The 15,566-nt window shown below is 41.8% G+C and overlaps 2 protein-coding genes across 2 annotated transcripts in view; both read right to left on the bottom strand.

The window, feature by feature from the left end:
* Positions 1–654: 654 nt before the first annotated feature.
* On the bottom strand, positions 655–8,988 carry stard3 (StAR related lipid transfer domain containing 3). The gene is made up of 15 exons (XM_030793713.1): positions 8,953–8,988; positions 7,389–7,649; positions 6,183–6,260; positions 5,524–5,601; positions 5,196–5,249; positions 4,279–4,396; positions 3,874–3,975; positions 3,545–3,600; positions 3,330–3,422; positions 3,106–3,168; positions 2,586–2,681; positions 2,394–2,473; positions 1,621–1,725; positions 1,419–1,512; positions 655–1,228 (listed from the first exon to the last, which is right to left on the bottom strand). The coding sequence occupies exons 2-15, from the start codon at positions 7,608–7,610 to the stop codon at positions 1,121–1,123; spliced, it is 1,347 nt and encodes a 448-aa protein (XP_030649573.1). The 5' UTR covers positions 7,611–7,649; positions 8,953–8,988; the 3' UTR covers positions 655–1,120.
* Positions 8,989–9,717: 729 nt separating this feature from the next.
* The window catches only part of ppp1r1b (protein phosphatase 1, regulatory (inhibitor) subunit 1B), an 18,801-nt gene continuing 12,952 nt past the window's right edge, over positions 9,718–15,566 (bottom strand). The window contains exons 2-5 of the mRNA XM_030794019.1: positions 14,790–14,873; positions 14,225–14,300; positions 12,556–12,675; positions 9,718–11,476 (exon numbers count right to left, since the gene is read on the bottom strand). Of these exons, the coding sequence (XP_030649879.1) occupies positions 11,349–11,476; positions 12,556–12,675; positions 14,225–14,300; positions 14,790–14,873 (408 nt within the window). The 3' untranslated portion in view covers positions 9,718–11,348. The remainder of the gene's footprint in view (positions 11,477–12,555; positions 12,676–14,224; positions 14,301–14,789; positions 14,874–15,566) is intronic.

Raw genomic sequence — 15,566 nt, 5'->3', positions numbered from 1 at the left:
TGGACAAACCGGAATCAGTATCAAGGAGGAAATTCCACTGGAATCAATCTTCGATTTTCTAGCGTTGAATAATTCACACCAGAACAAAGTAATTAGCTGGGGTTTTTTTCTAAATGATCAAAGTTGTGAACCATTTGATTTCTCAAGCTTTCTGAAAATGACAGACACTGGTACAAAGCAATTCTTCAGAGAATAATGTAAGGAGAAAATGGTGGGCGTGCGCTGATATTTTGCATTCCAGTAACTGACATCAAGATCAGCACCAATTTTTTGACAATAAAGATCGCAAAAAAAAAAAATTTTAAAAAAAGGATACTGAACAAATATTGAGCAGCAGACAAATGAAACAAAATCAACAAGAACCAGCGACCAGCGCGAAATGGGCAGGCTGGTTGATTAAGGCTTGAAAAGAGACACAAGACGATGGCATCGGTTCTGAACCTGCCCAATTCGTTTTAAAAAAAGGTTCCGCTCAGTGTGACCCAGCCCAGACCAGTTAAATCCAGTTCTTTGCAGTTCAGACTGCTTTGGATTCTCCAGGTAGTGCCCAAAGTTCCTCCAGAGCTTAGAGTAATGAAAAGATGAAAAGAAGAAGTAAAAAAGAAAAAAAACAAAACAAAAAAAAAAAACAAACAGGACACGAACCATGGAAGGACAGACCGACGGTCCAGAGAAATAGTAAGAGAGAGAAACCACGTAAGCAGCTTCCAACGAGGTGGTGAATATGTCAGACATGGTTCACTCACTCAGAATGTTGTTTTGAGCTGAAACGCATCTAAATCCCATTGTCCGGCGCGGGCTCCATCTCTTGTTTAACTCTAAACAGGTCAGTGTTAGTGAAAAAACGAATCTTCGTCTTGTTCTCTTCTATCTAAGTAACACAAAGAGTCGAAACCCCGCGTCCTCCCGAGCAGTCGTTTTGATTCGTGCCGAAAAATATGCCTTTTGCCTCCTCGTAGCCGCTAATGCTAACCGTGAGAGCGCGGTACCTTCCCCCAACTTCCCGCCATCGCCAACCAAAGGGCAAAACCGTCCGGAGGGAAATTTTCCGGTAACTTTCCGCAGTGTGGCTATTAGGAGGTGAAAATGACCGGACAGACAAAGGCAGCCTGGGAGAAGTTTACCGGAAGGAGGCACGTAGCTCTGCTATACGCTGCCGAAGGTGTGTCATAAACTCAAACATGGTGGCAGCCAAGGACTGGTGGATGAGGTAACGAGGAAGACGACCCTGAGAGAAAAGAGAGAGAAAGGTGTGTCAACGGCAGCTACGATGGCGACGGGATTATGGGTATCTTTGAACACAGTAGGACTCACACACCACCACGACCCCCTGTAGTACAGAATGTAAGGACACAGTGAAACCATTCTGGACACAGATGAAACCAATGTCAACACCCAGACAAATTTAAAACTCTTACCTTGAGGTCTGTGTTAAGGACCCAGATAAAGGTACACACAGAAGGATTACTGTTGGACTTCAGAACAATAAATCCACCTGGACCATTCTCTCCTCTGAGAGAGAGAGAGAGAGAGAGAGAGAGAGAGATGTATCAGCATGATCAAATGAACAAAGTAGTACTGTGGTTCTGTAGGGTCTGAATGGGGTGACGGGGTTCAGACCTGACGTAGCGACTGTGGGGAGGTTTGGAGTCATGGTTTGTGGCCATGCCAGCGGAGATGTAGCAGTCTCGCTTCCTCTCTACCCGACGGACGTTCACAAAGTCCCTAAAAAAAAATTTAAAAAAGAGAGAGAAACCAGAAATTTAACAGAGAGGTAAAAGGTGACCGAGCAAGATGAAATAAGGATCAGTGCCATACTGGGGGGAAAAAGAACCGAATAAATCAGAAAGTAAACATATTCGAAAGCCATTTTTGCACTTGTACGTCTGGAGAATATCCAGGCAAAATATCCAAACGTTTCAAGAATAAATTTATTTTGAGAATGAAGCCACATGTAAAAAAAAAAAAAAAAAAAAAAAAGAGGGGGAAAAAAAAAGTCAAAACCCATCCTCTCATGGGATGAAGCGGGCATTTGGCTCTTTCTGCCGAACAAAACCCAGAGCTGGATCTAATCTCCTTAAAGCTTTGACGTTTAGTCTACCATAATGCCGCTATTCGCTGAAAGTGCAGTTGTGCAATTATTACCAAAACTCTTCCTTAACTTCACTCTATCCTCCATCACAGACATTTTGGGACAGCATGGGCTTATAATTTCCTTTCATAATTCCGGAGGATAATTTTGACTTAATCCTCAAAATATTCAAACTAAACTTTTTTAACATCAGTCTTAAAATAATGTGCGCTCGTCATGAATGGAAATGGAAATGTTATTAACCATAAACCGCTGCAAAGAGAAAGTGTGTTTGTGTGTGTGTGTGTGTATGTTTATTTACCTGGCTGACACAACACCTCCTGCAGCACCAGCAGACACATCATATGACACAAGTGTGTTATCATCTACTCTCTGTAAAATCTACAGAAAGACAGTGGAAAAACATTATTCACAGTAGGTTTTTTTTTTTAATAGTTTGAGTGTGTCTACATTTAGCAGTTCAGGGAATTGTGTTGTGTGTGAGTGTGTGTACCTGACACACAGATACAGTTCTGTTCCATTGCACCATCTTCTCTGGCTGCAGAATGACTTCCTGATACACCAGCTCAGCTGGACACTGCATGAACGCCTACAAAACAAACACACACACCAACACATTATATACACATACAACCACCTACACACACACACACACACACACACTGCACTCACAAAAAATCAACTGCACCAACACAGTATACACACCTGCAACACACACACACACATTATGCAAATATACAACCAACAACATAGACATGTTATATATGCCTACAACCCCCCCCCCCCCCCCCCCCCCCCCCCCCCCACACACACACACACACGCCTTTTTATACACACTTCACTGTCTTTCTCACAAGCTACATAAACACATTAGATCAAGAGAAACTGGACACAGCATTTGAACACAACTTAGCTGTTATTCTTTTGTGTTTTTACATGTAGGAAACTCAAGTCACACATATGGACACATAAAGGACAGTGTGAAGAATTGAGAGAGGCAGAGGTCTGTTTACCTTTAGGATGAAGGTCTTCCCATGGAACGGGATCTCCAGAGTGTACACAGAATCCCCAATATCCTACACACAGACGCTTAATATTATTAAAGTACGTACACACACACACACACACACAGTCTTCTCACAGCGCTACATATAGACGCATATGTAAGAGAAAAGCCCTATTCAAAAGCAGAACCATTACATAAAGATCACATACACAGACATATACAAACACACACATTGTTCTTCTCAAACTTCCAGTTCTCCTCTTGAGCAAGTATCTGTTCCACTACCGCCATGGCCTCCCGACCCTGTCTCACATACTCCTTCTCCTAAAAGACAGAGAGAAAGACAGACAGAGACAGAGAGAGACAGTTTATCTCATTCTGCTTTGACTCTTATCAGCGTAAGTAAACCTGACATGTAAATGAGAGTGATGGGAAATGATACAAACCTGTGCTGTTACTGCTTTCCTTCCCATCCCCTCTTCATCTGGTTCCTCATCTGAACCTGCAACACACACACACACACAGGGAAAAAAAAAAGAGAGAAAAACAAAGTCAGGTGAAAAAAGGGATAGATAAGATAAGTAACAGGGAGAGAGAGCAGAATAAAAGAGGAAGAAAGAGAGAGAGAGAGAGAGAGAAATAAAGAAAGAAAGAAAGAGCGAGAGAGAAAGAGAGAAACAACGAGAGAAAAGAAAAGAAAAGAAAAGAAAAGAAAAGAAAAGAAAAGAAAAGAAAAGAAAAGAAAAGAAAAGAAAAGAAAGAGAGGGAGCATTACCTGCGAGAGATTCGGGAGGGGAGTAGAACTGGCCGTCAGAAACGGCTCTGGGGTAGATCATAGGAGCACGCTCACATGCTGCGTTCACTGCCGCAAGATACACTGAGAGAGAGAGGGAGAGAGAGAGAGAGAGAGAGAGAGAGAGAGAGAGGAACATAAGACTAGAGCACTACACATCCATAATCCTTTCCTTCAAATCACTCCCTAACTGCTACATACGCCTACATTAATATTCCTTCATTCGTACACTGTCAGCTCAATGAGACTGTATTGACCTGAGTGTCTACCAGACAATATAGGACAGTGTACTGAGTCAAGGATAACTAAACAAGCTCTCTCTCTCTCACGGTTCAGCTTCACAGTATCATCTCAGACACACACACACACACACACACACACACTTACTCCGCTCATCTTCAGCCTCCTGAGTAAGCACTTTGAAGTCCAGGAACCAGGTTTCCAGCCATGCCACCACAAACGAGGTAATAGGCAGGACATAGCCAAAGGCATTCTTATTAAACAACTACAACACAGAGAGGGGGGAGGGGGGAGGGAGAGAGATTTGTATAACAGCATTTGTTTATCTTAGAGCTAGACAGCATTTTTCTAACTTTCAAATTTCTTACCCTCTTGATAAGTACATTCGGTCTGGTGATTTCAATACAAACAACCAAAAAACAGGTTAGTCTTTCAAACCGGTTAAAGGGGGAAAAAAAAATACAAGTCTAACAAGTACAAAGAGTCAACGTGAACATGGGAGAAAACACTTTCCACAATCACCTTCCACACACACTTTTTTTTCTTTAAGCAGTAACAACGTTATAAATCGTTAGGGGGGACAGGACAGAAGAAAAATATTTCATCGACATTTCCTTCCCCTCAGTTAACGGACTCTGGTACACTGCCAAAAAAAAAGAGGGTGACAAAGAAAAACCCCCCAGACGTCGGGATGATTAAAAATCAGGCAGCGCTGAATTCTAAATCATCGACATTCAACCACTGACAGTCGTCTTCTTCTCGCTGTTGAGAAGATGCTGAATATGACACACAAAAACTGGATTGGAATTTTTTTTTTTCTGCTTAGATATAAAGTGATTTTTTTTCTTCTTACAATGTATTAGTATCTTTCAAATTGTTCTATGTTTTGTATGCTTGTGTGTTCAGTTAGTTTTCACGTATTCCCTATAGAGCCAAACTGATCTAGAGTAAACATAGCATCAGGCTTTGAGGAACTACAAGACACCAATCACAAAATTACAACACACACACACAGACAAACACACGCTCACACACAGACAAACACACACACCACAGTCACTCACCTCTGAAATTATGACTTTAGCAATGAGGAAGGCACTGGTCACTAAAGTGGTGATCTGGACAAAAAAAAAAAGCGGAACATGGGTTAAGAATAAACAGCAATGCACAATCAACAACAAACAAACAAACAATAGCAACAATGACAACGCAAGGTATCTGATAAATGAACGGCCAGTGGCGGTAGTTCCTCCCCTTTCTGAGCGGTCCTTCGGGAAGTTTATTTTCTGGTAAGCGGATTTACGAGGGGCAGATGTCTCAATGAACGTTAGCGACGGTAAGGACAGGGGGTGTCGGGCGGGGCAGAAATTTTAGCGGGCGAAACCGACTTACCGCGATAACCCACCAATGCCTTAGACGTGCTGCAGCATAACCGATCTGCAAACACAGGAACCTAAATAAAGCTAGGAGCTGTGAAAGACAGAATCAGAAACAGTGTGTGTGTATGTTTGTGAGGGTGTAAGAGAGAGAGAGAGAGAGAGAGAGAGAAAAAAAAAAAGCTGTGAGTTGATAAGAGTGATAAAAAAAAAAAAAAAAAACAGAATACACCGCTGTGTGGCTGATAAAATAGCGTCTGGAACGTTGACTGTGAGGCACTAAAATTTTTTTATCTGCACTGCACAACGGCCTCAGCTAAAAACCACATCAATAATAAAAAATAAATAATCATGTGACAGATCTCTGTGTCGGTGTGTGTTTTCCAGTTAGGTCTGTCCTGCCTCCTGGTTCACATTCTGTACATACACACACACACACACACACACTCGCATTTATTAAGAAGACTGTGGGGTGTTTCGTCACATGAACACTCTCAGATCAACTGCCTGACCTCATAAAAACAGTACACTGATAATAACAAATGATTACTAGGCCGTCATAAGATTTTTAAAAAGAGAACTACACGTTTAGTTTTTGGTTTTTTTTTTTTTTTAAAAACATATCACTGTTGTCATCTAGGTGTGTTGAGGTGAAAACGAGGACATTCTACTCACGAAGATGTCAAAAAATGACGTTTTGAAGTTGTACTGGATCACTTCATTCTCTAAACTCTGCCAGATACTCTTATTGATCTAAAAGAGAGAAAGAGAGAGAGGGGAGGGTGATAAGGGGGTTTCTGACTTTTCAGTTGTAACAGAAGATGTCACAACCAGTGACAGACGTTTGCAGATCCTCCACAGAATCGAATGCAAAAAAAAAACCAAAAAAAAAAAAAAAACAATTTACCATCAGGAAAATAGCAAAGTCTTGACACTTAATATGTGAGCTAAACATAGATAAACACTATGCATGCGTCTTACTCTGTGTGTGCGCGCGCGTGTGTGTGTGTGTGTGTGTGTGTGTGAGATAGATAGAAAAAGAAACAGAGAAGTGAGAGAGAAGAGTTAGAAAGAAAAGTAGGTTAAAGGCAACAAAGCTATTAAGAGGAAGGAGTAAGAAGATAATGGGATAGGATGACATTCAAACAAAAATGTAACATTCAGTTTATCCTGAAAACCCCAGGGGCCGAGTTTTGGTTGATCTACACAAGGCGCTGCAGGAGCCAGGTCAGGCCTCTCTCCACACGGAGAACTCTGTACATTTGTAAAAAGTCATCAGATTATCTTTGGAATGGGGTGTAAATCAATGGTGGAAGTGTGACAGTCAGTCAATCAGAGTGTCAATCAATCATCACAGTAGTTTTGTTTTTTTGATGTTGTTGTTGTTTTTCATCAGCCACTTGTGTTCAAGTCCTCTGAAAAACAGGTCACTTGACTACTAAGTTGATCAACTCCTTTAATCAACCCAGACAAAGCCCACTGCATACAAGCCCCCCGTAAATGAGTTCGGCTAGCAGGTCTCCATTACCGCGATATAGACCTTAAATTAGCCTAACGGTAATCAGACAGTCACGGCGGTTAGCCATTAACCCCAAAGTGTCAACTCAGAGCTTCTGTATGCACTGACAGCTGATTACTATTTGTGGTCAAAGTCACAATGGCACTAGACCAATGAAATCTCAGTCCGTGAGAAAGAGAAAGAGAAAGAGTGGGAAATAGAGAGGAAGTTGGAAAAACCGAGAGAGCGAGAGAGAGAGAGAGAGAGAGAGAGAGAGAGAGAGAGGTAAAAAAGAAAAAAAAAAGAGCTTTGATGTCCGTTACGTCTTTGATGGGATGAAATAACTGGTTGAGAGTGGGACAGAGAGCATCAGATATGCTTACATTGAGTTCAATGATCCATAGGAGGGAGATGAAGAGGAGGTCAAAGGTGACAAACAGGCAGAAAGTCCTGCGTACGTCCGAGATGGCCTTCCTCTTCTCGGGTGGACTGGGCAGGAAGTACGGCGAGGGCAGCGACAGAGACGCCTGAGAGTATGAGGCATTTAAGGAGGCTATGGCGGGAAGACTCCCCCCAAACTCATTGTAGTCCGTTCCACCCGGCATACCTACACACGGAGATGGAATGCACCAACTAGTAGATGGCTTGGGTAGAAGGGTAGGGTATAAGGAGGCAAAAAAAGAAAGATGGTCATTCCCAATAGTATTCAGTTACCCATACAATACAGTAGAATGGAGTATTACACATATCAGTTAGAAATGTAAGTTTACAAACACACATGTGTTTCACTTTTAATCAGCACAACAGGTTTTTTTTTTTTTATCACACTGACCCTTACAACATCGCATGTGTCTGGGTTTTGAATAGCGTCAACGTAGCACAGCCTAAATTTTGTTGGAGGGAGTGAGTCGGTGACGTCAAAATAGTTATGAATACGAGCGGTATCACCGTGTCTGACGTGTAATGCAACTGGCATTCTGCAACTGGTGGAAAAAAAAATTTGGTATCGGTAAAGCACATACAAACTGCTATTAATAACGTGTACATTGACAGTGCGCACGTAAACTTGACGCCCACTTCTAACCGTAAACGACAAAGTTCCCCCCTCGGCTTAAAATCGAAAATTAACATTAGGTTTGCCGGGAAGCATAGGGAAGTCCTGCGGAAGACTTTGACCCGCTTGACACGCTTTGAATAATTCAATACTGATATGTCTTTATAAAGCTGGGTGGCCCAGTTGTACATCTTTTCTAACTCGTTAAACCATGTGTTAAAAATCACACATGAAGGCAACAGACAGGATATATAAATAAAATTCATTTCAGTGCAAGCATACCACGTTTTCTTATTTCGGTTCTTTTTGTAGTTTCGAACTTATCGGTGCCGAATTGGTTACAATTTCTCTTCGATCACCTGTGAACTTAACACAAACACCGCATACTAAAAGCATCTGTCAGCTAACATGCCATGGAGTGTGGACTTAACCAGCATGATACTGTATTAATCTCGTTCATCAATAACTATCGTACTTGTTATATTTAAGAACCGGCTGGCTGTCTAATCTTTTTGTGAAGCAAAGCCAAACCAATGCAGTTAACAGTGCACTGATAACCAACGTTTATAAAGGCAGAAAGTGGACAGCTTTTCAAATGAAACTGTCAACAGTGTAAGATGTGTTTATAGCCGAAACATGTGTCGCTCTGAATTCGAAGTTTGTCTGAACTGTATATAGTTTGTTTTAACTGTGCTAGCCATAGGCTAAAAACACATACCAAACGTTTAGCTCTCGGCTAAATTGGTAATTATCAAGGCCCAAGAGTATGCAAGAGAAGATCTTTTTATCTTTAATGCCGAGACCGTGGTGCCAAAATACAAACGATATCAAAATCAGTCAATAAATACAATCTTAGGAATTGCTTCGCCTATAAATCACAAGCTGAAACTCACCTTAATCAACGCATCTCTCTTTTTGCTTTCGTCTCGTTTCTTCCTGAGTGCTACAAAAACCGGATGTGGGTCACTGTGTCACCTCCCACTCACGAGGTGGGCGTGGAAACCTAATTACCCTATCGCTTTTATTATTCGTTTAATTTCGCTTAAGAAAGGGACGTCTCAGTGGTCAGTTAGATCTTTCAAAGGACTGCGTGTTTTTTTTTTATCTTAATTTTGAAACATTTTTTTTCTTCAACAAGTCCATTCTGGTAAGCGAATGTAATTTTGTGACGTGCCACTTGACTGTGACCTGAAGTTGCTAAACTGAGCCGGTTTGCAACTTGAGACACACGTTTAACCACTCGAAAATTACAGTGGCCACACACCGCAGCATGAATAGAAAACGTGCTCAAGAACATGAACAAGTAGTTCGTGCTGAATGCGTTTATCTTGCACTGTGTTGTCATTTTAGACAAAGATGACTCACGGACATTGCATGAAGGACCATATGAATAAAACATGGGTCACTCACAGTCCCACTGCATTTTAGGGATTAATTGTGCTTATTTACAAATCACTAAAGGCAATCGACTGTATTCGGAAAACATCTTTCATGTGTTGCACGTATTGCATGTGCTGTCAATCACCTGTGACGTATTTGGCTTTGCCTTTTCACACCAAGTTTTCAGTAACCACAGAGTAGAGGCGTTTTGCGTACCCATAACAACGCATTGCACGTAAAAAAAAAAAAAAAAAAAGACACAGACAATGAGGACAGCTGGGTTGATTCCACAGAATATTTTAGTCTCTCACTTTGAAGTTTCTACATCTTTACAAGTTCCAAGAAAAAAAAAGAAAGATAATAAAAGTAAATGTATTTAAAAAGTGGAAATGAAGAAGCAGATGGAAGTTTTAGTCTTCATGCTGACCTCAGAGGACAGATGGATGTGGAGAGATGGAAAGAGGAATGCCCTCACAGGAGAGGAGAGTGGAAACCTTCATGGCTTTACATAATGCCATATCATCATCATCATCATCATCACCATCATAATCATCATATCATCATCATCCACACAGAAATGCCCATTAGATAGGCCAAAGAATGAAAATAATTAATCAAATAATCTGTTGACCAAATAATCCATAGATTTGCCCACATTTTTTTTTAATATTGTGTATGCATATGTTGTACATGAAAACAATGTTCATATCATGTTGTCCGCGATCTTTTATATAATTTGAAATTAACAAATATGGAGGGGGGGGGGGGGAAGCAATAGAGATAAGATAAAGATGTTCGTGAAATCTAAAGAAGAGTCAGAAACATTCATGAAAAGTTAAAAGGAGGATTAGAGAAATGCCTGGGACATTTTATTGAAAAAACAACGACTTTGAGATCTGCAATTTATAACATTAATTAAGTCTGTGTCTCCAACTCCCCACCCTCTCCCTCTCTCTTGATCCTTTCTCTGTGGGAGGAGAAGAAGCTGAACAAGTCTTACAGACAGGTTTGATTCCAGAAGTGTTGATGTGTAAAGACACATCATAGAAAATTTTAATTTCATATTTACACAGTTCATGAAGATTCATGAAAGGTTTATTTAATTAAGAGTCTTACTGATAGCGCTAACTATCTGTCAATTATTTTGTTGTGGTGTGCGTTGTGGTGTGTCTGTATGTGTGAGGCTTACTTGTGTGTGCGTGTGTGTGTGTGTGTGTGTGTGTGTTGTGTAAATGTATGCATGTAGTTGTACTTTCTGGATTAGAACACTAGGTGGCAGTGTAGACTAATTCATTCTGGTTGATTGCTACATGTCTCTTCGTCTGAACTAGGCCATGTTCACACACAAATGCACACACATAGACACACACTGAGAGACAGCATGTAACATAATACATGTCATGATATTAGCTCTGACACACTTTTCAAGCTTTGCAACCCTCTGGACCTCAACGTAGTGTGTGTGTGTGTGTGCGTGTGTGTGTGTGTGTGTGTGTGTATGTGTGTGTGTGCGTGTGTTTGTGTCATTACCTGTTCAGGCTTCCATGGGTCTAATATTTCAGTGTTTAACCTTTGGCCTTTAACCTCTAGGACCTCTCTAATCTCATCATCATTATAGTGACACAAGGGTAATAATTTTGTCTGTGTTTCTGTGTCAAGATCATTCATCACATCCTTATTAGTGTGCCCCCTGTCTCTCTCTCTCTCTCTCTCTCCATACACACAGTAGAAACACACACATACACACATACTCAGTCTGAACAAACACAATGCCAAACCGTCCATCTTTTTCTTTATATTTGAGTCTGAGATACTCATTAGAGAAATATACTTCTGGTACATCATCCCCCTCTCTTTCTCTCTCTCTCTTTCACACACACACTCTCTCTCCTCTCTCTCCTTCTATCTGTCACTCAGAATTCCTGCTCTCCTCCTCTGTCTTCTTTTCCTTTTCCCCTTCTTTTTCAGCCTGTGGTAGGGCTCCTGCCAAGCTTGTTTCTGATTGGCTGTCGGTTGTGCCCATCTCTTCCTGTTGATCTAGGAGGTGAAATGAGGTCATGAAAATTGGTTTAAAAACAAGTTGCATAGGCCAAAAAAAAAAAAGACTTGTCTACAGTTTACATAAATGGGACCAATCTAACAGCACAAGAAAGCTGAAGGAGAAGACAGGTTAAGATTTTTCTCAGTCTTTTCATTTTTTATTTTCTGTGCCTTCTTTGTGGATATCAACATCCTCTCCTTCAATTTATGCTCCTTGTACCACCATTAAGAGGCATCTGTTTTTAACTCCTTCCAACAATCTGAAAGGTTTAAACGCCAAAAAATAAACTTCGAGCAGCCAATCAGTGGTTGAGTTTAAGCTGTCAGTCAAACGTCTGAGGAGAAAAACAGCTGCCGCTTTGGCTAAGGTTGTTCATATAGGGACATACGGGGAAGTTGAACACATGGAGGAGGTTGGGGATTTAAAAGGTGAGAGATTGAAGGTCAACACAAAAGGTTTTAGGTTCTTCCACTCACTCAATGTCAAACAGCTCTGACATTCCTGGTCACGTCGTCATAGTAACCACAATTTTCACCATGAGTCAGCTAAGAGTTTAAATAACAGAAAACATGAGACAAATTTTGAGTCTCTGTGTGTGTGTGTTGACAGCAGACTGTCCATTTCTAAGAGAGCTGGATTTGTTTATTCTCTGTGTGTCATTTTGGGTGAAGAGTTTACTGGGTAGCCATGTTAGCATAGGGTACACTGAGAGCATTCAGTGCTGAAGGCACAGCTGGCGAGGGCAGAAGGTATGTGAGTAATGGATTTGTTTGTTTCTGTGTGTGTGTGTGTGTGTGTGTGTGTGTGTGTGTGCGCGCACCAGTGAAACAAGGTGAGGTCTATACCTGGGTGGAGCCTAAGTTATATGTACCTACTAGGCATGTGTGTGTGTGTGTGCGCGAGTGTGTGTGAGTTTGTGTGTGTGTGTGTGTGTGTGTGCGCGAGTGTGTGTGTGTGTGTGTGTGTGTGTGTGAGTGTTTGTGCACATGTGTGTGAATGTGTGTGTGAATGTGTTTGTGTGTGTGTGTGTGTGCGCGTGTGTGTGAATGTGTGTATAATGTGTGATAATGATTACCAGCGGTGTACACTGGGGCATTTTCTTCCTCGTCCCCCTGAAAGGTATCTTCATTCTCCTCCTCCATGTGAGGATACACACCCAACTTTTGCATCTGAGCCTCGGCCATCTGCTGCACAGCTACACACACACACACACACGCGCGCGCGCACGCACACGCACACACACACACACACACACACACACAGAGGGATAGACATATACAAACACTTGGGTTCAGGGATACACAACACAATGGGGTTTCACTAGTAAGAGGAAACACACAGGGTTGTCAAAGGGAAAGAGAGGAGTGGATCTTTTTTCACCTGTTTTACAAGGCCCCCGGCACTTTGACTGTTTTAAACTGACTTACTACGCAGATAGACAAGAAGCTGACATTCTGACAAACAACGAGAGAGACAGACAGGTAGACAGACACGCAGACAGACAGTTTAAGTGAGCAGAGAGACGAGCGTACCCACTGTGCACAGACAAACATATCATAAACAAACAAGCCAGCGTCGTCAGAGACATGAAAAATGGATGGATGAGATGTGTGTCTTTCGGGTTAGCTACAAACACAGACACGCACGCACAGATACACAGACACACACACACACACACACACACACACACACACACACGCACACACGTACTCACACGCGCAAATGCTGTTTGACAGCTGACAGCCTATGGTATTAGGAAGAGCTAGTACTATAATCAAAATAACTTCCCTACCTCCCTCCAACTTACACACACACACACACACACACACACACACACACATACCCTCTTTCCCTCTCTTTCGCTCTCTCCCTCTCTCTCTCTCTCTCTCTCTCTCTCTCTCTCTCTCTCTCTCTCTCTCTCATTTCAGGTCACCTTGGCCTGTTTTCCTTTCAGTCCTACACCTACGCACTGTAACACAGAAAGGCAGAGGAGGGTGTGCAAGGTTATCTTAGCAAAGATCATACAGAGTGTATGAGATTTGTCACTCAGAGCCAATCTCATGAGAGTCAGGTCTCTACTCTAAAATAGCTTGAGTAACTCTCACTGTCTCGTTTAGAAGACTGTTTAACTGAGGTCAACCGCGGCATGACGGTCCTTAGCGTTTTGACTATCTTAGCATTCCACTTAAATGACGAGAGGCTACAGAGAGAAAATATTTATTGTGATTATGGGAGATTATGTGTTATTAGACATTATTTTAATGAGGCATTTTTGAATTTTTGATGGTGAAGGCTTGAGAGAGGGAGAGAGAGAGAGGCAGCGAGTTACTGTTTGTCTGCCTCTCTCTGTTTGTGTATGTGTTTGTGTGTGTGTCTGTGTGTGTGTGTGTGTGTGTGTGTGTTTGCAGCTGTATGCTGCCTTCTGTAATCCTAGATGATCCGGAGCAGCCCAGACTCACACCCATCACAGCTGTCACAGTCTCTAATCTTATGGTGCACACACACACACATGTACACACACACATACACACAAGCACACAAACACACATTCTTACACAGATAAACACAGAGACACAGAATGATAAACATACAGAAGTCTGTCTATGCTTTACCCATAAAACAGTACTGCGAGGCCTTATAAAACAGTATACGTCAAAGTCGGGGATTCACAGTCAGACGAAAACACACACATAAACACACACATAAACACACACACACAGACACATAAACACACGCATACCTACCTCTCAGTGAAGGGGGCTGGTACACATTTGGGTTGACGCGTTTGGGTTTAAGAACACCATTCTCACCGACGACCCACTAAAACAAGGAGATAATCAATTAAAGTATAGAACAGTCATTTCCGTTTGTGAATCGTCACAGTCCCCCAAAAAACAGGATTAAGAACCAAAAAAAAAGGGGGGGGGGGGGATTAGCGAAAATCCATCATAATGAAATAGATTAGCACAATCCAAATATAATACGCTGTTGAGGGATTCAATTATTTAGATGCGTATTCAGGTGAGATGTTACCGTGTAGAATTAGATGGAGATTTGTGTATGTTGGTATACAGAGCCAAATCTGCGTCTCTATCAAAGGCTCTGAAACGTTGTGGAAATAAATAAGCCGTGGACCTGTATTGACTCTGAGACAATTCTTCACGCTATCTGAGTCATCCATGCCAGTAAGGGGACGTCTGTTTTTTCAGTTCGTTGCGCGTTTGTGTTTTTTGAATGCGTTATTTTTTTGTGTGTGTTTTTTTTTTTTTAACGTGGCCGAGGCCTCGCGATGCGGTATGTTCGCGTTACCTGGTGGGTGGAGTTATCGTCCTCGGGAGACGATTGGTCGGCCACTCTAAACAAGGTAGCAGGCGTGGGCCTCCTACGTCGGATCTGAAACACAAAGACGCGTAAACATAACAGGACGTAATCAAGTCCTAGCACCCTTTTCTGTCTCTTTTTAAAGGTTTCACTTTCCTGTTAGCATTGCAGTTTTGTTCTCGGACCAATAATTAAGAGTGATCTTGTCCACGATATAGCAATATTGGAGCACTCATGTATACACAATAACAAGTAAAAATTTTAAGTAAAAGTTCAACAAAACACACTCATGAGTATGGTTAGGCCAAGCTCGTGGCCACTTCTTGAGAGAATTTAAAACGCTTTCTGATGGTGAAGGACAACGAATTTGAAGATAGTTGTCTCTATCTCTCTCTCTCTCTCTTCCTTCCTCTGTGTGTGTGTGTGTGTGTGTGTGTGTGTGTGTGTTTGTGTGTGTGCGTAGGTATACGTACGTGTATGACAAATGTGTGTGAAAACTTTATATCCCTGATTAAGTAAAATTAGATTCCCTGAAGAATTTACTCTGTGTGTCTTTATGTGTGTGTGAGAGTGAGCGTGCACGTGCATAGGCACGTGCATAGGCATATGCATCCGTGTAACAAATGCATGCGAACCCTTTAGAGACCAGGTTTGGTAAAATTAGATTCCCTGATGAACTGTGTATGCATTGTGTTGTGTTGTGTTGTGTTGTGTTGTGGTGTGTGTGTGTGTGTGTGTGTGTGTGTGTCGGTGTCCATGCATGTC

The sequence above is a fragment of the Chanos chanos genome, chromosome 16, assembly GCF_902362185.1.
Source record: "Chanos chanos chromosome 16, fChaCha1.1, whole genome shotgun sequence".
Taxonomy (NCBI): domain Eukaryota; kingdom Metazoa; phylum Chordata; class Actinopteri; order Gonorynchiformes; family Chanidae; genus Chanos; species Chanos chanos.
The sequence above is the reverse complement of the archived record's forward strand: the minus strand, read 5'-3'. Positions and strand labels throughout refer to the sequence as shown.